This window comes from Phacochoerus africanus, chromosome 11, assembly GCF_016906955.1.
Source record: "Phacochoerus africanus isolate WHEZ1 chromosome 11, ROS_Pafr_v1, whole genome shotgun sequence".
Taxonomy (NCBI): domain Eukaryota; kingdom Metazoa; phylum Chordata; class Mammalia; order Artiodactyla; family Suidae; genus Phacochoerus; species Phacochoerus africanus.
In genome coordinates, this window is record NC_062554.1 from 80,591,208 (window position 1) to 80,618,245 (window position 27,038).

At 36.1% G+C, this 27,038-nt stretch overlaps 1 protein-coding gene across 1 annotated transcript in view; it reads right to left on the reverse strand.

Annotated features, from left to right (window-relative positions):
- The window catches only part of THSD7A (thrombospondin type 1 domain containing 7A), a 442,541-nt gene that overhangs the window by 221,052 nt on the left and 194,451 nt on the right, over positions 1–27,038 (reverse strand). The window contains exons 3-4 of the mRNA XM_047752579.1: positions 4,393–4,641; positions 1,737–1,918 (exon numbers count right to left, since the gene is read on the reverse strand). Of these exons, the coding sequence (XP_047608535.1) occupies positions 1,737–1,918; positions 4,393–4,641 (431 nt within the window). The remainder of the gene's footprint in view (positions 1–1,736; positions 1,919–4,392; positions 4,642–27,038) is intronic.

A 27,038-nucleotide genomic window follows, 5' to 3' on the forward strand; every position in this document is an offset into this window, starting at 1 on the left:
ACACATACTTAGTCTTTACATCTCACCTTTGGGCAGCAGGTGTATTAAGTTTCCAATTGGGAAATGTTAAGCGCTTCTGGGGGAAACTCACATAACCTAAGTTCTGAGGGGGAAAAAGTTGTAACTGTTAAGGAAAATCAACTGTTTTTGTTAAAACTATAAGTTTATTAATATTCTTGCTATTTGACACGGAAGGACACATATTCTTAAGTTATTTGTATTCCATAGTTACATGATAAATATTAATTTTAGAAAGTGACTACTTTCTTATCTTTAATCTCTGCTTTGGCATTTGCTTTAGTTCAACAAATACATCTTAATGATATTCTTTTGTGCTTTCCATTTTTTCTGTGACTTTTATTTTTCTTGCTACGCTGTGCTTGACAGCAACAGTAGGGGAACTCTATGACAAAATGATTTTAAAAATAACCAGTTGCAATTCAGAATTCTGAAGGATTTTTAGAAAGTAATAACCTACAGGATATAATTGACATTCAGAAACTAAAATCTGATCTATCTCTAGCAATGAAATTATACTACTCTGAAAGGACTGCTGTAATAAATCCGCCTAAGAGTGTTAAAATGTAGCTATTAAAGTGGCCAAGAAAATATTAATGTACTAACATTACATGTTTTATGCTACTTCTTAAAACCTCAAGATACATTAGTAGTAAAATGTATCCCAAGGCTGGATTCCTAAATGAGTTGACATGCTGTGTAAAGTTAGTAGATTCAAAACAATTAAACTTTCCAAGTTGTAAATGCAAAACTTTAGTCCTTATTTCCCAAGAATTACTGGCCACTGGTTTCACTCCTTCTGAGGTGACGCAGAGGAACCATCTCTTTTTTGTTTTTTAAAACATCTATTTCTCTTGGTTCTTTCCCTTCTTTCTGCTTATGTGGTCATTGTTGGTCAGATTCCTTTTTTTCTTTTTCTTTTGGTGTTTAATACATGCTGTATATCGTGCTTAATACATGCTGTAAACTGCCTCTTGCATTAGTGACACACCTAACTGTATGGGGTGTACATGTCATAACTTAGCTCAAGTGCCAAGTTATGAAAGTTTATGATGAAGGTTTCTCTATCTCTGATGTCCCATAGTTACTCTAAAACTCAGTTACAACACATATTATATTGCATTATAAGTACTGGTTGGTTGTGTACCCTCATGATGACAATGAGCACTTTCCTGACATGAAATCTGTACTGATAAATTTCTTTTTGTTGTATGACCACACCCGTGACATAGAGAAATTCCCAGGCTAGGGTTGAGTCAGAGCTGCAGCTGTCAGCCTACACCACAGCCATAGCAACATGGGATCTGAGCTGCATTTGTGACCTATGCTGCAGCATGTGGCAATGCCGAATCCTTAACCCATTGAGTGAGGCCAGGGATTGAACCACATCCTCATGGATTCGAGTAGGGTTTGTAACCCACTGAGGCACAACAGGAACTCCCTATTCTATTTTTATAATTAATTCCTCATGTTAAATTTTGACTCCGAGTCTGAAAGTCAAAATTTAAAGACAGGCTTGTCAGTAAATCAGAACTGACCAAACATTGAACTGTATTAATTGTCTCTACAACCATAAATTGGACTACTGTTCACCAAAATCGCTATCAGCTGTAATGTGAACAAAAATACAGCTGTTCAGGTCCCAAATGGCAGCACATACACTCCTACGGGGGGATACCACGGTAGGTCTCCACAGGAGAAAAGAAAACAAAGTTTACCTTCTTTGTCCTTGGGGGTGTTTAACTGTGAAGGGAGGTTCTGCTTAGCCTGCACACAGTACACCTCCCGGGTCTGGATCCCTCCTCCACAGAGGGCTGTCTGGTTGCCCCGCCTCTTGTCCTGCTGGCTGAGCAGAGGGTCCACGCGGCACTCAGTCCACTCCGTGGTCCTCCAGCTGTACCTGGAGAAAGAAAACGCTGGCAGTGGCAATGTATTATGGAATTAAACTTTTCTCCACTACTATTTCATTCTCAAAAATATTAATCTGAAAAATACTGTCCTCTTGAATCAATCTTAGACTCATCTATGCAGCAGATTCAGTTTCAGTCCCTTCTTACATCTTTGCTTTGCTCTATTTAAACAGGGGTTAAATTTAAGATGATCCAGTTTTAATTGCAACTACTGGAAGTTACTTATAAATATTTTATGAAAAGAGAACATAATGCTGAAAACATGAAATTTTATGTTCAATTAAGCTAAACTCAGGCTTGCCCTTTCTTGATGCTTATAAACAAAGGGAGACTGAATCTGAAAATGGAAAACATTCTAAACGATGATGAACCCAGACATTTGCTTTGTCTTTCATAAAATGCATGAAAATTATTGTTTCATACTGGATCAAAACCGTAATTGTGTGTTAGTAATAAAAATATAACATAATTCAGAGTTTTCTCTTTACTTGAGAATACATTTTCCTATTGCAATGAGCATCCCTGATGAGTGCTGATGAATGATGAAAAGAGCTGACATTTCTAATCAGTGGAACACAGGAAAGATGTTCTGTGATTCTGAATTAAAGCTCCAATCAAGACTATGGTGTGAAAAAATGTCAGGTTATTATCAGCTCAACACACGCTTTAAGGAGATAGGCCACTATTTCCTGATGCCATTGAAGATAGAAAGTGATGGCATTTCTCCACCTCAAGGAAAATGGATATTCTAAAAGCACAAGGAAAATGGCTCAGGTAGCACTTTGTGTCACCTTAACCAAGATACTTCCTTGGTAATCAGATAAACAGCCAACATAGGGAAAAATGGATGTGCTAATGTTCATCTCAATTAGACAAAAAGGTTCAGTGGGCTCTCAGATGTCTGAGCTAGATGCTTTACTTTCTCAGTGGTCAAGTTTCATGACAGTAAAACTGAACTTTATGCCCGTTTTTCATTTTTACAAGTGGGAGATTCATGGCTTAACAGAGGTGCAGGACTGGGGCATCAAGAACACTTGACATATATTTATAAAGGAAGTGCAGTACCTAGGTCAATTCTAAAAACCTGGATAATTGATGCCTTGGGTGGGGAGAGAGGGAAAGACAGTATAATCAAACAAGTTATCCATTAGGGGAGTTAAAATGAATTTTTTTTTTCTAGAATGGAGTACCAGTGTAGGTCATCTGAGGGAGTCCAGTGAGAAGAATAAAATTTTAGTAATATAAACTGATTACACATTGTAAAAAAAAAAATTCTCCCATCCACAAGGGGTTAGAAGAAAGAGACTCAGAACATATATTTATTTTTTTAATCATCAACGGTATTTGACTATCTGAAAGAATAAAACACCTAGCTTGAGACAAAACTTGAAGAAACATGGAGACAAAATACTGATTAGAGAAACTAATCCTTTGTTATTATTATTGTTATTACTGTTAGAAACGGGGGGGTGGAGGAGAAGGAGTAAATTTTCCTATTGGTTCATGAAGTTCAAGCTGTGTGCAAGTTCTTTAAATGTTTAAAATAGTCTAGGCAACTTCTCAATGAAGCATGTGCATATCTACCGAGAAACTAAGATTCTGTAAGTTGTTTTATAAATATTCTATATTCAAACTAAGCTGAAATCTATTTATTGCCAAGATAGTTCACAGTAAGGTTTTAGAAATGATGTTTTTAAGAATAAAAAGAATATAGTTATACTGCCAAATATTTCAAAATTAGTCTTATTGCATCTGATTTCAATGAACATTTATTGGGCACTTACTGTGTGCTGGTCCTATAATATATGCTAGTAATTAAAAAACAAACAAACAAACCTCCCCCCACAAACTTAATAAGCACCATTTTTGTCCTGAGGGAGCTTAAAGTCTCATTATTTTAATGGAGTATTTTACTTTATTCAATAGGATTTGTTACATACAATAGTTAATTTTAATAGGACTTCCTCAATAAGCAATAGGAACCTGTATTTGGAAAGTTTATTTTACCTTACAGACTAGTTGACACACTATTGTTCTAGGTCCAAATCCAACCTGTCCCCTGTTTTTATAAATACATTTTATTAGAATATACCCACACTCATTCAATCACATATTACTGATAGCTCCAATGGCAGAGTTGAGTCATTGTAACAGAGACATAAGTGGCTCCTAAAGACTAGTATACTCACTCTTGTCAATACCCATGATAGAAAATACATACAGAACTGCTGCTAAAAACCTAACTTTCATGGGGATTTGGAAATACAGCTTGTTATTTTTTCTGCAACACCAGTGTTTTGCTATAGGATAGTGTTTGTAAAGAGACATTTTATTTTTCCTCTTAAAATTTGTAAAAATCACAGTTTCTCAGCATATGGTTCAGTTGGAATCAAACCATTAAAGGAGCATGCAATTGGGGCAGGCAAGGCCCCAGAGGCTGCCATCCTGTCCTTGATTAACTCACGTGGCACAGGGGGCGACACCATCTCCTTGAGACACACAGGGCTCTTTCTCCTCAAGTTCTGGACACTCCTTCTCGCTGCCAATGGGAAACTGCCTGATGAGCCGCATCCTCACACGCGTGCCTTTGGGGGATGCCATGTCGTGACACGTTTTTGAGCAGGGGCTCCACTCAGACCACTCCGACACCTGGCACTCTTTTGTGATCACACAGGCCTGGAAGGTCATGGGCAGCTTCTCTTGCTTGCAAAAGCTGCAAAAGAGCATTAATATTCTCATCACAAACCCAATGGCAGGCATGAACTGTGTCTTCTACACTCCAGAGTGAAAACAGCATGGACATTTTTATTTCCACTTGGTGGTGCAATTCCAATTTCATTGAAAATATATCAACATTTACGACGTGTAAAAGCTGTTAGACGTAAAGCTAACATTTGCATTTCCTCCTATTTTGTAAGAATTGTTAAACCATTCATAGGAAATAGAAAATAAAGGGATTAAGCAAAATTAGCTGAAACTAAGTCAACCATATTGTTCATTTTACTCATTTCAGATTTGTTTTAATTCAGAAAATGAGAAACCAAGAGCTGTTAACATATGATAATTTCCATTCTGTTTAGTGACTGAAATAAACATGCCTGGCTAATACAATATTGTTTTGAATAGAAAAAGTAATTTAATTTATGCTTAACATTATTTTTAATACTATTTGAAACTTTAGCTGTCAATTATAATTATAATGTATACTTATTCAAATACATCAACTTTTCCAGCTCATACTTTAATGCAAGGTATACATATGAGCATATTAACTAAATACATCATATAAATCTATTTATGGCTATATTCCTGGAGTGATATTCTCTAAATTGACAATATGTATTCATCAGTAAAGTATTTATGTTCAAATTCTTATCTAGCTAGTCCTCCTTGAATCAGAGGGATGTTGAATTCTAAACTGCAGTGTCTACATATAAAGATGGTATTATTTATGCATGTCATCAACTAAGGCCATATGCACTTCAAGGGGTTTTCCTGGAATTAGATGGTCCTGTATTGATTCTTAATAGAACTCTTGTCCATTCTCAGTAACTAGTAGCTCATGTTTATAAGACACAGGCAGCCTGTTGCCACAATAGAGCATCTGTGTCAATGGGAGACTGTACTGACAATTCTGATTCATCATTCAGGTGCTATATTTAACTATGATAATCAACCAAACAGAGAGACAGGTCCATTCTAATGTAAAAACTCACATTCAATCTCCTTAATTCTACTAGCATGTGTACGAAAATTGCATTCCTAGGAGACAATTAGAGCTCAAAACGTCAAAGTCAATTTGTCTGAGATGAGATGTCTGGGCAGAAGAATCATCTGAGAGTGGCAGTAAGAGGGCCCTGTGAGTCAACTCTGTTTTTCTTATAACAACAGAGAGGACTAAAATCCCATTTTTACTCCAACATCATGTACTGAGTATTAATGAAACATTGAGTACAATATTAACTTTAGAGCAAAATCTTTTCAGTGATGAACAAGTTTTCACTCTTAACACTTATGAGTTTATCCATAAAAATGAGGCAATACAATGAATGATGGTGACCTCTATAACTCCTTTCTTACGAAAACCTCCACATTTAATTTCCTCTTAAATACTTTTCTAATCCTTCATGAGATTGTTTTCATATACATATATGCATCTATTATCCCTATGTAATACTTACTAAGTCCATATTTTATTTATTTATTTTTAAGTGTTAAGCAGTAGTTATTTTTTTATTATTTGCTTTTTTTTAGGGCTGCACCCATGGCATATGGAAGTTCCCAGCCTCGGGGCAAAATTGGAGCTACAGCTGCTGACCACAGCCACAGCAATGCGGGATCCAAGCTGAATCTTCAGCTCATGGCAATGCGGGATCCTTAACCCACTGAGCAAGGCCAAGGATTAACCTGCATCCTCATGGATACTAGTCAGATTCATTTCCACTGCACTATGAAGGGAACCCCCCATAATTTATATATAGGTAGAGAATTAACTGTCCCTTTTAGCCTTTTGTGGAGAATTAGACCATCAGATAACTGCCTCCAGTTATAGGTACCTGGTAAGCTGATGAAAACTGGAATATCAGCTATGTTACTAGATAATATTACCTATGATAAAATGAACAATTTCAATAAATTCCACTTGCTCTGGAGAAACTAAAACTACCTTGTAGGCATCCACGGCTTTGGGTTTTCCCGAGTGTGGCAACTCTTGTAACAAGGCTTGTTTTTTTTGTGGGGACATTGCCAACTAGCACAATAGGATCACTCTGAGAAATATTATCTCTTGTGGAGCATGAAGCTTTTAAGCCAAGGCAGCTCTTGGACCTCCCTAGTGTAGAACTAGCTTCTTCTATCTGAACCGTGCTGCATGGATTTCTAGGAAAATTTCCATCAAGTAAGAAATGACTCTTGCTACAATGATGACAGGTTCTGTATCTTTTTAAGCAGACTGATGCCAGATGGTGGTCTTATGAATATTGTATACCTGAAAGTTTGTAGAGGCTAAATTTAAAACTTAATTCATATTGTATCATTTTATACTCCCAATAATCCTTTTGTGTGGGTACCATTATTATTTCCGCTTTATAGGGAAGGTTGGGGAATGCATTCAAGATTATACAGTAAATAGTGAACTGATATTTGAACTTGGATTTTCTAAAATCAGAGCCCAGTTTCTTAATCACTCTGCCCTAATTTTTCTCACAGTTTAAACTGAATGTAAATCTCAGTTTGTTAGAGGAACTGCTTTAGCTGAGGCCAATGCCAAGGTTACTGGCATACTATGGATCAACTGGTATCATGATTTCACAGCCCCAGGATTAGTACTATCCTAGAACTCTGCAAATGTGCTACTTGTCCTAAGGAAGACTTAGCAATTATGGAAAAGTCAAAACAAATGCATTTTCCTGATACATGTTAACAATGTTTAAAACAGGCTCTACAATGAGTAATCAGTAGCATAAACATGAGAACAGTATGAAGTTATATGATTATATAGCTTTTGATGTGATATGTATCTACCTATTTGTCTATTTAGCATTTGTCTTTAATTTTCTAATACCCTAAACCATTATTTCAGCAAATGTGAATCAAGTAACTCTACTAATTGGGCTTCAAATGTACAAAGACAAGAATACAGTAATTAAATTAGAAGCATATAACTCTGCGTGGGGAGGCACGGAAGGTTATATATAATAACAGGTCACTATGAGGAAGTTTAAACAATATATTAAAATTTTTGTGGAGTTCCCGTCGTGGCGCAGTGGTTAACGAATCCGACTAGGAACCATGAGGTTGCGGGTTCGGTCCCTGCCCTTGCTCAATGGGTTAATGATCCGGCGTTGCCCTGAGCTGTGGTGTAGGTTGCAGATGTGGCTCGGATCCCGCGTTGCTGTGGCTCTGGCGTAGGCTGGTGGCTACAGCTCCGATTCAACCCCTAGCCTGGGAACCTCCATATGCCATGGGAGCGCCTCAAGAAATAGCAACAACAACAACAACAACAACAAAGACAAAAGACAAAAAAAAATTTTTTGCAAATGTGCTACATTAATCTCTCTCTCACTGTTTTTTTTTTTTTTGGTCTTTTCAGGGCTGCACCTGGGGCATATAGGTTCCAAGGCTAGGGGTAAGAATTAGAGCTATAGCTTCTGGCCAACACCACAGCTATAGCAACGCGGGATCCCACACCACAGCTCACAGACACACCAGATCCTAAACCCACTGAGCAAGGCCAGGGATTGAACCCACGTCCTCATGGATTCTAGTTGGGTTTGTTACCACTGAGCCACAATGGGAACTCTGATCCCTCTCTTCTTTTAAAATAAAGAAATGGAAACTAAATATCTCACCCGAGTCTAGAAAACAGCAGAACTGGGATTCTAACTAGATTGTTTTGCTTACGAGACGTATAAAGGTGTTAACAAAGACAGTGGCAGTAGAAACTGAAAGGGGCTAAACTATAAAAAGAGGAGTTAAAGACCATAGAACCTGATGGATAGCTGAAGAGGTTAAATGAGAGGAAGAAGTCATTAAATAACTTAGAAGCTTCCAGCTTTGGAGATCTGGTGAGCACCACTGCAAATCTTTGAAATGGAGAATATGGGATTATAAACAAGTTTCTGGCAGGTGATAATTGAGTTCAACATTTGCATCTTGATTTGATGTGGACACATCTGGTACATATCCAACATGCAGAAATGTCCAACAGGCAGATTTAGAATTAAGCATCAGGATTTAGATGAAGTTCTAAATGGTCTGTATACTTTTAAAAATCATAAGCATATATCAGAGTTCAAAGACAAGCCTGAGCAGCTGAGTACTCACACAATGGGACTCATTTTAGGCCTGCATAATTCACACATGGCCTTACAGTGGACCTTGGTAGGCCCAAGAGGACTGTGATGTTCATAAATTTCATTCTGTGATTGCTAGTGAGACTAACTGGGGTCATGAAATCATCCATGCTTCCTAAGTTATTCGGCTGCCACCCTCTCCCATTCTCTCCTTTATCCTAACCAGGCAAAAGGTTGATGCTCAAGTACTTAGGGGAGTATGCACTGTGGTCATTACGGTTCTCACGAGAACATGCCCCTCTGGGAAGTCAAAGGCACAGGCTGGGCTCCTGTAAATGCAGCCTGGTAGAAGATGTGATGGTGACTGCGACAATTTCCTTCTCATTTACATGATATATTCAGGATACGCCGAATAACTAAGACAGAATAGAACAAAAACTTAGCTTTGAGACAAAAGTAAATGTTAATTAATCACCTTGCATCAGAAAGAGAGAAATCATTTTGAAAAAAATGAGAAAGTGGAGAGCAAAGGTACATATATGTCTAAAAAGAGACTTTATGAAGAGATGACGGAACACAGATACTTCTTACAGTCACTTTTAAACTCTAATTATCCAATATACTTAACATTTTTTTACTTCAGGTCAAGGTTAAAACTGATCAACGACAGATTACATTTTATTTCATTCTGGATAATGCAAGTCATACTACACAAAAATAAAATGCCATTTCATAACTCTTTTTCCTAAGATTATTTCTGTAGCCCATTTAATAATCATAATACCTGTCAAAGTATACCTTCTTTCTGAAGGTAGCCTAATTAACCTCACAAAATACCATTACAATTCTTTAGCTTCTTAAATAGGAACTTTTCAGAGATACTCATTTTCTCAAGGTCAAATCCAAACTCCTTTCTGGTAATCAAAGTGCTCTACAATCTTTTACCGCTTCTACAGCCCTCTCTCTCTCTGACTGCCACTTAGCCAGTATTAACTTTCAGTCTTCCTTCCCAGTAGCCTGTAATTCTGCCCACTCTCCTCACTGACTCCAGATAACAGTAGCCGGGTTCTATCCTACCTGCTTTTGTCTACACTATCTGCCATTTTGAATGCCATCTCCCCTCTTCCTTCCTCTGTGCCTCTCTGAAGTCAACTCTCTCAGAATCTAGGCCAAAGATCAGAAAAAGTCTCTACATGTGGCCGGGATTACCCTTCCCCAAACAGGTGATTGTGTGACAATTTTTACTTCTCACAGGAAGCAGAAAAAATAGTAGACTGAAAATACAGTGTGTTAAATTATTGGCATGAAATATGTGTCCCTTACAAACAGGTGGTCTGAGTTTCTGCAATGAAGTGGCCAAAAATGACATCTGTAATTACCCTGCTTGAAGCCTCTTTGCTTAGAACTGACTTGTTTAATTCCTTTCTCTTTCTTCCTCTCAATAGGTAGGTAGGTAAGTACACATATAGATAGACAGATAAGATAGATGGACATCGATAAATGAAAAAAAAGCTATTTCTCTTTTTGTTCCTAGCAAGGGGAAAAAAAAAAGTCAGAGTAGACTTGGCTGGAAATCACTGTAGTCCCACTGTTTCTAATTCAGGGAAAGTCGTTAACAACTACCAACAGTTTCTCATCATCCTCTTGCTGAAGCCTAACATCTGCAGTAGGAGCACTGGAGGTGGAAGTTATTCCTGAAGGTTTAGTCTAATCTAGAGTTTTGCCACTAAAATTTGGTCTGTGGATCAACGTTATTGCAGTTAACTGGGACCTTGGTAGATATGCAGAATCTCAATCCCCAGGAATACACACCACTGAATCAGAATCAGTATTTGAACAATATTCTCTGGTGATCTATAAGCACACTGAAGTCTGAGATTACTGGTCTATAGCTAAATCTCTTTACTACTCAAAACCAGAAGCCATCCATTATTCATAGTTGACAAATGAATCTTTAACAGTATATCCCTATTTCTTACAGACAGCAGAAACTAAATAGATCATATAAAATGGGATTTATTACCAGATATTAGGTAGTTTAACTGGATAGACTGGAGAGGAAGATTTCTAAGGCCAATCACATCACCATTTCTTCAATCCATATAGCTGCTTTAGTGGCTGCAGGAAGCCACACTTCTGGCACAAACGTCCCCGTGAAGTGGGTGCTTTTGCCTCTTCCTACTGCAAGCCCAGCTCTAGCACAGTGTTGGAATCTAAGTCACATCCAGAAAACTGGCTGCAAGTGGAGGGTAATTGACTGTTAGGAGTTACAATGAGTTAAGCTCAGCAATCGAAAGTACTGAGGCATTATAAGAACACGATCAGCGGATGCAATTCCATGAATAGGGCCTATTCAGGTTTGTTTATGATAAATTCCATGGTGAGAGGCCTATGATGTGAGCTGCATGCTAGACAAACAGAGTAGGACCATGTTATTGGATCAGTAGGAAAACAAAAATGAAAACCAGCAACCAAAATCTGATCCCTCACTGAAAATGGCTTGCAAAACACCACTCTGTCACCAGAGTGGCATGACTGAAGAGCCAGCCAATACGTGGTAATTCCTCAAACCCAGCTCAATTCCTAGCTCCATCATGAGGACTGGACTATGATGAGCTCGTATGACTTTTTAGAAATATCAATCATTTTGGCACTTAAAAACATCTATAAACAAGAACTATAGCAATGTATTATTTTTAGTCACTGCAAAATTAGCCTACAATAAGCACTTAAAATATCACTGAATTAAAGAACATGTTTTCTTCCTGTAAAGATACAAATGAGTTCAATAACACTATTCATGTTACAGAAGGATTTTCTACAAAAGGATATTACCTTAAATCTTTTTATAATAGTAACAAGTATCCCCAAGTTTTATAATATAAACAAACACATTTTAGTGTTCAGAATAGATGAAAAAAATATTCATTTTGTTGTATAAGGCAAAATATTTGTAGGCTTGTGTACTCTGTTAGGACAGAGTTTCATATTTAATTTGATTACATAAATTTGTTCTAAGAATGAAAATGATTGTCCTTATCCTGGCCACCAAATTATAAGGGTATGGAACTTAAACCACACACAGTGTATTACTGTAACACACTGACTATGAAGAAAAAATGACATGCTTTTGGACACAGATGCATTTTTCACATATATGTGTATAAGATAGGTATCAGCAAAACAATAGTTACATCTATAGTCCCATTTCTTATGCTTCAATAAAAAGATTTAATTTTAAATGATATTCAGAGATTACTGTCAGAGTATAATCTTCAAATACACATTTATTTTTCCTACTGATCTACTGCTTGCTTTTTCAATGAAAAAATGAATAGACCAAGAAGATTGACCAGTTTTCTGAGTCCCTAGCATGTAACAAGATAGAAATTGATGAATGCCGTGCTCATAGTCAAGAGACCCTGACATGCCTAAACTGCCACAGTTGAGTTGCATGACTCTGGTTAGGTAGCAATTACCCAATGGCTTTTCCATATGATAAAATTACATTTTCCTAAAAGACATTTAGTGTCCCTTTCTTCAATGAAATTGAATTCTTAAGTCTTTGTAACTTAACCAATGTAAATTCTTATTGATCTATGTTTTCAGATTGAATCTTAAAAAAATAATTTTCCCATCTTTAATGATATTCAAACTACATTCCTTTTTTAAACACAAACTTCCATTTCCTTTAATTTTGTACTTATTGGAAGGAACAGTTGACACATTTTCCTAGCTGATTTCATTAAGTTCACCCTTTCCTTCACAGAATTCACCAAGTTAGAAGCAATAATTTTTATGGAAGCAAAAATGCATGCACAGTCAAATTACTTTCATTCTAAAGGGAGAGGTCTTTCCCCTTGCTTTGATATTTGAAAATCTTTTGTTGAGCTACTGGGAACACTGCCAAATGGTGTCACCTGCCAGCTGGAGTGATCATATGCTTACTATTAAAGCTGAGGGCCATGCCATTGGTCAGCAGCTGAATGTGAGGATATCAGCCCTGCACGCATTTAGTAATGGGATAAACTGCTAGGGCAGTGAGGCCTCCCTGGAAGGGATGGTACATCCATTTTCTATCTTTTCACACAGTGAATGCTTGCATGCAGCTGCTTCCTTATTACTCATGCTGTTCGAGGCAGTGAATCTTAGTGAAGATTCATGGCGCAATCCCAAAGCCACCCCAAGTGAAAACTCCAGATAGCTTTATGAGACAGCGGGGGGGTGGGGGGGTTGGGGGGAAGGATCTACCTACCAGACTTCTGAAATGGCATTACGTGGCATGACTGATTTGGGCAATTCTTTCCATTAAAGGGATTCTTCAACATTAAGGAATTTTTGCCTGCTTTCAAAACTCAAATTAAAGTGAGAGAGAGAAAGAAGGAAGACATAGCCACAGGGATAGTTGAGGTATTATTTTAGATTCTGCATCCAATTTTAAATGTGTGGGGTGGTGGAGAGGTGGAACATCAACAAGCAATTTTTGGATACCAGCTGGGTGTCTGAGGACTCAACTTAATTCCGATGCTCTCTACCCAGAGACAGTATCATATTACAAAGGCTAAGGATTCAGTTCTACAAGGCTATCCTCACCCTCCCACTATAGATGCTATCACAAGTTCTGGCTGTTTCCAGTACTTCTGATGGACTAACTATACCTATAGGTTCCCAAGATCCACTCCTTCAGTTTGATTAATTTGCTAGAGTGGCTTGCAGAACTCAGAGTAAAAACATTTTACTTACCAGATTAATGGTTTATTATAAAAGGATATAACTCAGGAACAGGCAGAAAGAAGCGATGCTGAGTGCAAGGTGTGGGGAAAAGCATAGAGCTTTCAGGCCCTCTCCAGGCACATCACTATCCCTGCACCTGCACTTGTTCACCAACCCAGAAACACTCCAAAACTAGTCCTCTGGATTTTTATGGAGGCATGATTGCTTAAATCATTGGCCAACGGAGACTGTTTAACCTCAAGCCCCTCTCCTCTCCTATGAAATAGGGGGGCAGTGGCATTGAAAATTCCAAGCCTTTAATCACACAGTTGGCTCTATTGACAACTAGCCCCTATGTTTAGGTGCTTTCCAAAAGTCATCTACTAACATAACAAAAGACACCTTTATGACTCTCCACACTGAGGAAATTCTAAGGGTTTTGGGAGCTGTGAAGCAGAAACCATAGGCAAATAATAAACATAGATGAGAAATATATTTCGGTCATCTGAATGACCAAATACATATTTTTCTTATAAATCACAATAACATTATGTCAATTACGTAAAAGGAGAAGTTACTAAGTATCAATTCAAACACCGAGTAACTGTCATAACTTTTATGACAAAGAAAAGAGAGAAGGAATTAGTATAATATATTCCAGCTAAGGAATTGAAGTCAAAGGCAGGAAAGCTTAGGGGCAGTGATATAAATTGGAGATTCTATTTTATGTAGACACTGGATTCCAGTAACATTCACCTGACCTGGCCAACTCCCCATTGCTTAGACAATCTGAAAGTTTCAGTGACTACTCTATTGAAATCAGTACAAAACCTAATTATAAAATGCAATTCACAATTAATAAAACTATAAGAAAAACAATGTCATTATTCTGAAACAACTCAATTTTCCTGCTTTTGATCACTATTTCTAGGATATGTCTGATTTTTTTTCTCTTTCCTCTGAACTTTCACTCTCTTAGATAAAAACCCAGAACCATCTTCAACTAAATATCAACAGAGATATTTCTATTTACCTCTAATAAAACAGTTCTCAAACCAAATTCAACATCTTTCCCTCGAAGTGACTTGCTGCGTATCTTTCCCAAACCTCCTGATTCTTTACTGTCAACTCTACCTTACTTATGCTATTTTGCAACCACCTATTACAGATCCTTATACAGACTATCTTTTCAAATCATCCTCTGATCTCCATTTCCACCCTTACAATCCTGAGCCAAGTTTTCTTTGTCCTGTGACAGAAGGAGGAGGATAAACTGCCTTTTTTTTTAAATCCATCCCTGCAAACAGTGTCCCATGCTGCTCTGTCAGGATGACCTGACAAATTTATATTTACTCAAGTTATCATCTACTCAAGAACCCACAGTGGGTGGCTCAAAGTCCACTTGATCCAGATGAAACCCTTTGTCCTGACTTTCAAGGTTTTCACACAACCTCTATCATGTTTTCACGGATGTGGAAACACAGCACACTGACTACATTCTTCCACTTCAGCACCTGGTTCTTTCGCATTCCCTCTGGCTATCTTAATTTTCCGAAGACTCATTCAAGCCCATGACATTTTTATTGAATACTGAATTTAACAGGGAGAAATTTAAAATATTAATTTAGATTAGCAAATGACAAACCCGGAATCAAGGAGACTTACTTAAATAGTGATCCCTGTGATGAAGCAACAGAGCAGGCCCACCCACTACCCAAAAACTCTTTAACAAGTTCTTGAAATATGCAGTCTGTAGGATGAAGAACACAGTTTACTTCTTTCTACACTGAGAAAAATGGGAAAGCAAAATCTTTTAAAAGAAGATAATTCGGTATTTCTTTCCAATAATGTATTCTTCAAAAGGCTCAGGGGAGAAACCAAGACATTCAGAAAAAGTATTTTAAAATCAACATCTTTAGATAAATTGCAATAAACAGGAAAAATGAAGTCATTACAATTGTATGAGAATTCCTGCTGGAATATTTGTTCAGCTTAATGGAAAAGTACTTATTATTGGCTTTATTTTCTACCTTATAGTTTTTCACTATGTTCCAATATGTATCTTGTAATTTCAGAGTTATTTATTTAATGGTAGAAAGTTCTTTTGTTGAATTACAGCGTTACATAGAAGAAGATGCTTAAGGGAGATTAATAAAAAGGAGATGGTAGATTCTCTGTTTAAATACCTATTTGACATATTCTAAGACATAGAGGGTTTCAAGTCATAAATGGGAAATCAGATCTGGACAATAAGAGTCACCAATGTGAATGAACCTCATCTTTCAACTTGCCTTCTACATATTTGTCAAAACTGTGAGAATTTGGATTTTCTCCGAAATTCAAAGTTTTTTTTTCAGTTAAAATATAATTTTCTTTAATTCCAAGTCTATTTCAAGTGTTAGGGATGATCTAACTAAATCAACACTTAATAAGCAATAAAAGAAATGAATCTGTTTTTTTAGAGAATGAAAATGCAGTAAATATATGCAGATGGCATTTTAAAATATATAGATTTTAATTTTGGAAGGGAGGACTGATGACTTTATGTTATCATACTACATATTCTATGATAACTGATTAGTATGCTTATTCTTCAGAATATATTAATTCTAATATTAATAGATAACTGTGTACTGAGGCAGGACACCTATTATATAGCTTGTGAAAATAATTACTGTACATTAAATGTTTACAAAGTACATGTTAATGAATTTCATTAATATTAGTAATAACCATATCATTGATTTAATGGTTCGCTAGGCATTAAAATTCATTATTTGTTCAGAAAAGCTACTGTGCAGACTGTATTTTTAATCAAATGTAATAAATTGATAGATTTTATAATGTTATAATATTAGTAGGCTTTAAACTTCCTGAATCAAAGCAATATATAAAAATGTAGGAGGCTGTTGAAGGTGCTAGATTAACCCAGGGTGCACAGTTATGACTGGTCATAAACAACATAAAAATATCAAAAAGCTTTTTTTTTTTATCTTGATAGGAACCTAAGACATTACTGCCAATTAACTCCTCAATTTTACAGATAAGGTAACTGCAACCCAAAAATGTTAAACAATTTTTCAAATATACAGAATAGCTACCATTGGATTTCTAGCTTGGTTAAGTGCTGCCATCTTAGAACTTACTGAGACGCCTGAGTTCTTCATGACAGCACCTGAGTCCCAAGTCTTTGTATTGTGAACTCCGTAAGAGGGAGGTACCAGATTCTTACTGCTGGGGTTCCATGACCCTCCAGAGGGCTCTACTCAACAGCACTCAAAATGACCCCGTACTGTTCTCCCACGTGACAGCATGGTCTTCATGGAGTCTGTATGAAGCAGCCATTGCCATAATCTCTCTGCGAGTGTAGGGTCTTTACTGTGGGCCTCCCAGAACACAGTGGTTCTCCTGGATCCACCAAACCAAAGTCGTCAATCACCCCAATCTAACTAGAATCCCAAACCCCAGGGAATGTACGGTTCCTGAGGAAAGGCCCCTTATTAGATATGAGGTGAAAAAAGCAGTTCTTTTCTAAGAATCACCTGACAAATCCTTCTTGCTTAGCGCTTTTACTCCATTTTATATTCTTGATGTGAACATGAGGCTCAATATCTATCAAACATGTATCCAGATATTTACTTCTGAACTGCATGTGTTTCCTAGAGATATACTGCATATCTGTAAAAATAAATATCCTCAAATATATATTCACATGTACTTAAATGGATGCATGCATGTAGCACTTGGAAAAGTATCAGAAGTGATTTTATTGCATCATACCTTTTAACGGTACATTTTGACAGCACTCTAAGATCATCAGTTTCAAGATGTAAATCCTAAATTATAGTCTGATCAACTGTGTATGAGTCCCATTTTATCATATCTGAATTTTTATACATAATTTTTTACACCAGAAGAGAGATAAGTGGTTAACACTTTCTTACTTCGCATTTCTTTGATTATTAGTGAGGATGAACATCTTTGTATAAACCAATTGGCCTTTAGTATCTCCTCTTCTCTTTCTCAAAAATGAGATTTTTCAGTATCTTACCTTAGGGCTGCATCAACCCTCTGTGCCATAGTTTAGTCTGCAGGGATTTTACTCATATCATTCCACAGGACATCCATACAGATGACAGTCTGCCAATAAAATCTTACCATCAGAGAGTAGCAAAAACCCCAGAGTTTCAAAGGGAACCCTCCTACACTGCTGGTGGGAATATAAAGTGGTATAACCATTATGGAAAACAGTATGGAGGTTGCTCAGAAAACTAAATATAGAACTACCATATCATCCAAGAATCCCACTCCTGGGATATATCCAGACAAAACATTCATTTGAAAAGATACATGCACCCCTGTGTTCACTGCAGCACTATTCACAATAGCTAAAACATGGGAAAAAACCTAAATGTCCATCAACAGATGAATGGATTACGAAGATGTGGTACATATACACAATAAAATACTAATCAGCTATAAAAAGAAGAAATTAATGCCATTTGCAGCAAGATGAGTAGAACTAGAGATTCTCATACTAAGTGAACAAAGAAAGAGAAAGACAAGTACCCTATGATGTCGCTACCATGTGGCATCTAAAATATGGCACAGACGAACCTATTTACAGAACAAAAACAGACTCAAAGACATGAACAGACTTGTGATTACCAAGAGGGAAGGGGAAGGAGTGGGATGGACTGGGAGTTTGGGGTTAGTAGATGCAAACTATAATTTTGTTAAGAATTTCTGTGTCTATATTCATCCAAGACATTGGCCAATAGTTTTGGTTTTTGGTGGTATCTTTGTCTGGTTTTGGAATTAGTGTGATGGTGGCATCATAGAATGTCTTTGGGAGTGTTCCTTCTTCTTCAAACCTTTGAAAAAGTCTCAGGAGGATGGGTTTAAGTTCCTCTTTGTATGTCTGGCAGAATTTGTCTGTGAAGCCATCTGGTCCTGGGCTTTTATTTGTAGGGAATGTTTTTATGACATATTCAATTTCATTTCTAGTGATCGGTCTGTTCAGTTGGTCTGTTTCTTCTTGATTCAGTTTTGGCAGGCTGTAAAATTCTAGAAAGTTGTCCATTTTTTTCAGATCATCAAATTTGTTGGCATATAGTTGTTCATAGCATTCTCTCATGGTTTTTTGTATTTCTGTAGTATCCATTGTGATTTCTCCTTTTTTATTTATAATTTTATTTGGGTTCTTTCCCTCCTCTTCTTAGTGAGTCTAGCCAGAAGTTTGTCAATTTTGTTTACCTTTCCAAAGAACCAGCTCTTGGTTTTATTGATTTCTTCTATTGTTTTTGTAAACTCTATTTTATTGATTTCCTCTTTGATCTTTATGATTTCCTTCCTTCTGCTGATTTTAGGTTTTGTTTGTTCTTCATTTTCTAATTCATTTAGGTGGTGGGTTAAGTTGTCAATTTGACATTTTTCTTCTTTTTTGAGGAAGGCCTGTACTGCTATGAATTTCCCTCTGAGCACTGCTTTTGCGGGGTCCCATAGATTTTGAGAGGTTGTGCCTTCATTATCATTTGCCTCAAGGTATTTTTTAATTTCCTTCTTGATTTCCTCATTGACCCACTGGTTTTTTAGTAGCATCTTGTTTAGTCTCCATGTAATAGGTTTTTTCTCATTTCTCTTCCAGGGGTTGATTTCTAGTTTCATACCACTGTGGTCAGAGAAGATACTTGAGAAAATTTCTATGCTCCTAAATTTGTTGAAGTTAGCTTTGTGCCCCAATATGTAATCAATTCTTGAGAATGTTCCATGTGCACTTGAGAAGAATGTGTATTCTGATTTTTTTGGGTGTAGTATCCTAAAGATGTCAATTAAGATTGACATTCAGAAATCAGTCACATTTCCGTATACCAACAATGAAATACTAGAATAGGAATACAAAAATACCTTTTAAAATTGCACTGCAAAAAATCAAATACCTGGGAATACATCTGACCAAGGAGGTAAAGGACTTAAATGCTGAGAACTATAAAACATTAATCAAGGAAATTAAAGAAAATGTAAAGAAATGGAAAGATATTCCATGTTCCTGGATTGGAAAAATCAACATTGTAAAAATGGCCATCCTACCCAAAGCGATCTACAGATTCAATGCAATCCCTATCAAATTACACAGGACATTTTTCACAGAACTAGAACAAACACTCCAAATATTTATATGGAACTTGAAAAGACTCAGAATTGCCAAAGCAATCCTGAGAAACAAAAACCAAGCAAGAGGCATAGCTCTCCCAGATGTCAGGCAGTATTATAGCCACAGTCAAAACAGTATGTTACTGGTACCAAAACAGATATACAGACCAATGGAAAAGAATAAAGAACCCAGAAAGCAAGAGCATAAAATAGGAAAAAGACAGTCTATTCAGCAAGAATTGCTGGGAAACCTGGACAGCTGCATGCAAATCAATGAATCTCGAACACACCCTCACACCATGCATGAACATAAACTCAAAATGGCTGAAAGACTTAAATATAAGACAAGACACAATCACACTCCTGGAAGAGAACAAGGCAAAACATTCTCTGGCATCAACCTCATGAATATTTCCTCAGGTCAGTCTCCCAAGGCAACAGAAATAAGAGCAAAAATAAACCAATGGGACCTAAGCAAACTGACAAGCTTTTGCACAGCAAAGGAAACCAAAAAGAAACCAAAAAGACAACTTACAAAATGGGACAAAATGGCTTTAAATGATGCAATGGACAAGGACTTCAACTCTAGAATATACGAGCAACATACACAACTCAACGGCAAAAAAGCCAACAACCCAAGTGAAAATGGGCAAAAGACCTGAATAGACATTTCTCCAAGGAAAATATACAGAGGACCAACAAACAGATGAAAAAATGCTCAACATCCCTGATTATTAGACAAATGCAAATCAAAACCACCATGAGATACCACCTCACACCAGTCAGAATGGCCATCATTAAGAAATCCATAAATAACAAGTGCTGGAGGGGTTATGGAAAAAAGGGAACCCTCCTGCACTGTTGGTGGGAATGTAAGCTGGTACAGCCACTATGGAGAACAGTATGGAGGTACCTTAGAAATCTATACATAGAACTACCATATGACCCAGCCATCACACTCTTGGGCATATATCTGGACAAAACTCTACTTAAGAGACACATGCACCCCCATGTTCACTGCAGCACTATTCACAATAGCCAAGACATGGAAACAACCCAAATGTCCACTGGTAGATGATTGGATTAGGAAGATGTGCTACATCTACACAATGGAATACTACTCAGCCATCAAAAAGAATGACATAATGCCATTTGCAGCAACATGGATGGAACTAGAGGCTCCCATCCTGAGTGAAATAAGTCAGAAGGAGAAAGACAAATACCATATGATATCACTCATAACTGGAATCTAATATCCAGCACAAATGAACATTTCCACAGAAAAGAAAATTACAGTCTTGGAAAATAGACTTGTGACTGCCAGTGGGGAGAGGGAGTGAGTGGGAGGGATTGGGAGCTTGGGATTAATGGGTGGAAACAATTGCTCTTGGAATGGATTTACAATGAGATCCTGCTGCATAGCACTGAGAACTATGTCTGGATACTTACATCACAACACAACAATGGGAGGAAAAAGTATGTATACATGTATGTATAACTTGGTCCCCATGCTGTACAGTGGAAAAAATAATAAAAAATTTAAAAAATGCTTAAAAAAACTATTTCAATAGCATGTTGTTACTATTGATATTTGAAATACTAGAAATGGAATCAAAGTACTCTAAGTATTGAGTATCCAAAAAAAGGAGGTAACTGCCCTAGGCAGACTATCACAGACTCTCTTACTTCATTCTATTCCAAACTCCTTGGAGCATGTTTTACTGTACATCTGAGACTGGGAAGATGAACCACAAATCTGTGGCTCCCTTGTAGGTGAGGTTACACATGTGGCCTAGATTTCATACATGCAACTATATGTAACTTATAAAGGATACAACACAACTGCAGGCAACTTAAGGAACGTGATCATCCTTAGAGGAAGACAAGTACACAGATGTCTGGTTATTCTTTACCAGCTAGTGTGCAGCTTCTGCTTTAGGGATGCCAGTTGGGGGTGATGAGTAAGGTACAGGACTGCTGCTGATGTCCCCGCCCCCACCCCCTGCTGTGAGATTGGGTAACTCTCCCATCTGTGCTGCTCCTGGCTATGTGGTGTTAAAGCTTGTTTCCTTGGCTCTCCCTGGAATTCTGCACTTGGTCTACTGTCAACAATAAGCTCCTTTTTGCTTTTAAACCAGTTGTTATGCAGTCTCTTATTTGCAGATAAGACAACTAACCAGTATACTAGTTTTCTAGTAAATTCACTTGTCTTATAATTACTGTTTTGGCCAAATACCAAATTATATATTTTCATTTATCATGTTATCATTTTCTATTATTTATAAGTGCTTTTCAAGTTTTTAGCTTCATCCCCTCTTTACCAGGAGAGTATATATTTTTCTTTTGGCTATATTTCAGTTGCCGGTTTCTAATTGCAGTGTGCAATTATAATAAATGTAGTCTGTCCGAAATAAGTAGAGGAATAATGATTTAATCGAGATTTGTCTGGTCTCACAGAGTGTATTTTATCTACCACATTATATAATTTTGACCTTTCTGATTTCCTCCATTATTTTAATTACTTTAAGGGAGGAAATCATCCAGAAATTAGATAATATTTTTTTCTTCTATTTTCTCCATTATTCAGCATTTAGAAATACCTTACTAGTCTTAATGTTGTGTACAATAATATTTGTTTGTTTTTTTGTCGTGCCTACAGCAATGCAGAAGTTCCTGGGCCTGGGATGGAACATGTACCATAGCAGTGGCAACTCTGGATCCTTAACTGCTAGACCACTGGGGAATCTCTTAAATTTATTTTTTAAAATGATTTTCTGTTACAAAATTCTTGTACATTACAAATGTCACAGTACTGGAGTTCCCATCGTGGCTCAGTGGTTAATGAATCCGACTAGGAACCATGAGGTTGTGGGTTCGGTCCCTGCCCTTGCTCAGTGGGTTAACGATCTGGCGTTGCTGTGAGCTGTGGTGTAGGTTGCAGACGCGGCTTGGATTCCGCGTGGCTGTGGCTCTGGCATAGGCCAGTGGCTACAGCTCCGATTCGACCCCTAGCCTGGGAACCTCCATATGTCGTGGGAGCGGCCCAAAGAAATAGCAAAAAGAGAAAAAAAAAAAAACCAACAAATGTCACAGTACTACATATTGAATAAATTTCCCTTACTCCACTGACCTGTTGTATTTTGTTATATATAAAAATTGTAAACAGATAAAATCCTTTTTTTCAGATTATATTCCATTATAGGCTATCACAAGATAGTGAATATAATTCCCTGTGTTATACAGCAAATCTAAATAAAATCTTTTAATCCGTTACTTTTAATATGTATCTCTGTACCAGTGTAGGCACATTTTCAACATCAATACTAATCACAGCAACTTTTGACACATTTGTTACTCTTTCCTTGGTGAAATTGTCTCTGCTTTTAAGAGGTAAATGAACAAAACACACCTGAAATGAGTTTAGAGTTCTGATTTCATTTTTCTCTTCCCACTAAGCTGGACATATAGATTTTATAACTTTATAAATTTTATAAATCAAGAGGACACATGTAGGAACACCAGAAACAGATTGAGACATGTGTCCTGACAATTTTGATCCAAGGCTATCTAGAGAGGTAGAAATACATTTTTGTGGGTATTGCTTTACCCCATCCAAGAGTGATGTAAAATTTAAGATGTAAAACCAAAGTCAAAATTCATTCTTTTCCCAATTTCTCTCACACATTAAAAGGAACTCAGAAAATGTGTTTCCCATCAGCAGTGATTAAATTACTTGTTTTCTCTTGTTCACTTAAATACCAGGAAGTGGCTGTTTTTTTTAATTCAATGAATTTCATTATTTTCATAGTTGTACAACCATCATCACAAGGGGCTCACTGTTAAATTCTTCTAATCCTTTCCTCTTGGTTCCCCATGCTCTCTCATTCTCATGTGGGCCATCCCCTCCTGAGCTCTCCCGAAGGTCTTGTTTCACCATGGCCCATAATGTCCTGAAAAGTCTACTTCTGTTGCTCTAGTTGTTTTTCTCAAGAGACTACACCCCTTAAACTTTTTTCCTTTTTCTCCTAAGAGAAAATAGGCAAACGGAAAAATATTAAATAGTAAGTCAAGCAGAAGTTTGGGAATTCTCATAGACTAATTTTTATTCTCTGACACAATCATTCATTTAAATGTTTTTATTTGTTAAGGGTAATTAACATCTTATTCTTTAAGGAGAGTCAGGAAAAAATTTCTAAATAAGTAACATAAGCAATATTTTTAGAATCTGACAGTGATGGTATATCAGTGCTTTGCAAAACAACGGCAAGCAGTTCAAGCAGATATATCCAAGCTAGATATTCTATGAACCCAAGATCTCCTCTAGCCAAATAAACTTTCTATCTGATCTACAGTATTTTAACCCCTCTTGAACTGCTTTATACAACTATTGGATAAACTTGTGCTCCAAAAATTCACCAGCTGACAGATGAAACCGGTATACACACACCCACACACTTTAAATGAGAATCATGTTTCATCTTTTTCTATTAACTGACCAGGTATATTAGTCTAATTTCTGTTTCAACTTGCTATAGCTAGTCCAAATGTGATTTTAAAACCTCATATAATATCTTCCTTCCTCTCCTCTTTCACTAATTGCATTTATATATGTATATATGCATATATCACTCATTTATCTGTTCATTTTGCTTTCTTATTGTAACCCCACCCCCTACCAAATCATTACTGCAAGTAGATTATAACTACTTTATGTAACGCTAACAGATACCTGAAATAAATTTCTAACACTTTCATCATTGAAAAATGACACTGATACTATTATTCACACTATTTAGCATTCTATTTATCACATTATCAACAATCACCAATTCCTTTGTTGTTATATTAAACTTAGATGTTAAATATCTGGTCTAATTAAGAAGGGACTTAGGAGAAAAAGTAAACTAACCACAATGTTTTGTTTCAATACATAACTACTCTTTTTTAAGTAACAGGCTATTTAAGATCTAGAGTTAATTGAAAACCGCTATTATCAAGAGTCTCTATTCAATTAGCAATCAGAGAGGTAGAATGTATATTACTGTAATTGAAGACCATAGGTCTCACTGCCAGCTCCAAACTCCAGTGGGAATTAATGGAACATGAACTCTAGCTAGTGACACTATGAACTTCCTTAGAAAGGATTCAACTTGCATAGACTCTGTAACTCAGCCAATGTATAAGGCCTCTCATCACTATTTTTATGATATATTAATTTCAATCTAAAGCACAGAATAAATTTGAGGTTTTCTATTTGCAGAACTTTGGACAACAAAAGAGAATTCAAATACTATATTACTAATTAATGCCTTGATTTTGATCACATACCTTCTTCTCTTGTACTAATCATTAAAAATAATTATGTTAGAAAACTTAAATATATCCCCTGAGGAACAAATTTTTATTGATTACTATCATAGTTGAAACTGCTTTGTTCAACCAAGTAAAAATATCATGCAAATGAAATAACACACATAAACACTGGAATGTTACCATTACATACTACAAAAACTCAAGAGGCTCTAATAAAATTTTTTTGGAATTAAAAAGCAAATTGGCAATGTGGATGGATATAAATTAAAGATGTAAAAATAAATAGCTCTACCCTTGTAATTAGCATCTAGACACAGAAATGTTAAAAATTCTATTTATATTAGCAAGAAAAAATCAACTGTAAAATATTTAGAAATAAAGACAGCCAGAAATATTCAGAATCAATATAAAAATTATAATGTATTATTTTAAAACTCAACACAAGAGCAGAAGAAATAGAAAACTGTAATACTGTCTTTCTAGCAGTTCATAATTATGTTCAAATATAAATTATCCCAGTTAAAATCACAACAAGATTTGTCCTATAATTAGATATAAAGCCCTCAGTGTCAGAATAACTAGAAAATTATGAAAAAGAAGTAGGAAGGAGAGCACTTGGCATTCCAAATATGCAAAATACATTCTCCACAGAAAAATCTACATAGTATTGAACAGGGGAAGACAAACACATGAGGCACAAAATATAGAGAATCCAGAATTAGATTCTGAAAAACATGAGGTATCGATAGTTCAAATAAATGAGAAAGGTAGGAATTTTTTAATTGATGTCAGCAAAGCTAGTTATCCAGAGGAAAGAGAAATAAAAAAGAAAGCCCTGTTTTACACATACACACAAAAAACACCCAGATGGAAAATATGTAAATTTAAAATTAAAACAATATACATCTTACAAGAAAATCTATGAGACTAAATTTGTGATTTTTGACTAGGAAGGCCACCTTAACCTCAACTGAGGATGGAAAAGCTGTAAAAGAAAAAAATATATATGACGGTTTAAAAATTTAAACTTCGTGCTAATCAATAGTAAATTTGAAAAAATTTTAATGAATATTATGAAATCTTTGTTACCATAGAACATTATGAACTACTACAAATTGACAAGAATACACATAAAATAGAAAAAAATACATGCCTTTTATTATATACATAGATGCATAGAAGAAGAAATCAAAAGTCCATATATGAATGATAACATGCTCAGTCTTGCTACCGAGGTAAATGAAAGTTCAAGCAATAATGTTGTCACTTGATATGCATGAGATTGGCAATAAATAAGAGCTTTTGTTCAGAGGAATAAGAAAAAAAGAGTACTCCTAAAAGTTGTTAACATAAATGTTTGATGTTACCACCTTTTCAGAAAGCATCTAGAAATACCTTTTAAAATAAAATTTGACCCAGTAATCCTACACCTAGGAATATGCCCTGTAGAAATAAAAATACCCATTAACATGGAAATATATATGAGAATATTTATCAAAGGCTGGTTCCTGGTAGTAATAAACCAGAAATAAAGTTAACCCCATCAATAGGGAATTTAAAAATTTTAAAAAGAATGGATTAGAGCTGCTGTATAAACTGGAAGGTTTTCTGTGGGGTTTATTTAGCAAAAAATAGGACACAGAAAAATGAGTACAATATGATCTGTTTTTTAATGAGCAAAATAAGTCAGTGCATTTGCATGTATATGTATAATCAATATGTTCCTATGAGTGTGTCCATATGAATATAGCTTGTTAACATAACTTACACTCCATGGGGGAATGGTCGATGTGTTAATACGATGCAAGAAGGGAGATAACAATAAATTTAGTATGTATGATATAATCCAATTTATATAAAATTATATGATACACTACAGATACATAATATGATGCACAGCCACCAAAATATTAATAGTGGTTATTTCAGGGTCAATGGATTCTAGATGGCCTTTACCTTTCTATTTTAATATATTATACTCAGTTTAAATATTATTTACATAAATAGAAAAACAACCTTATTTCCACTCTGTATAAAGGGTAATAAGAATAAATATTCTAAAAAATAATTGCGCTATGCAATATTTATACCTAAGCTAGAGGACACAAGGCAAGGAAGTATGATCAGCAAATAAGAA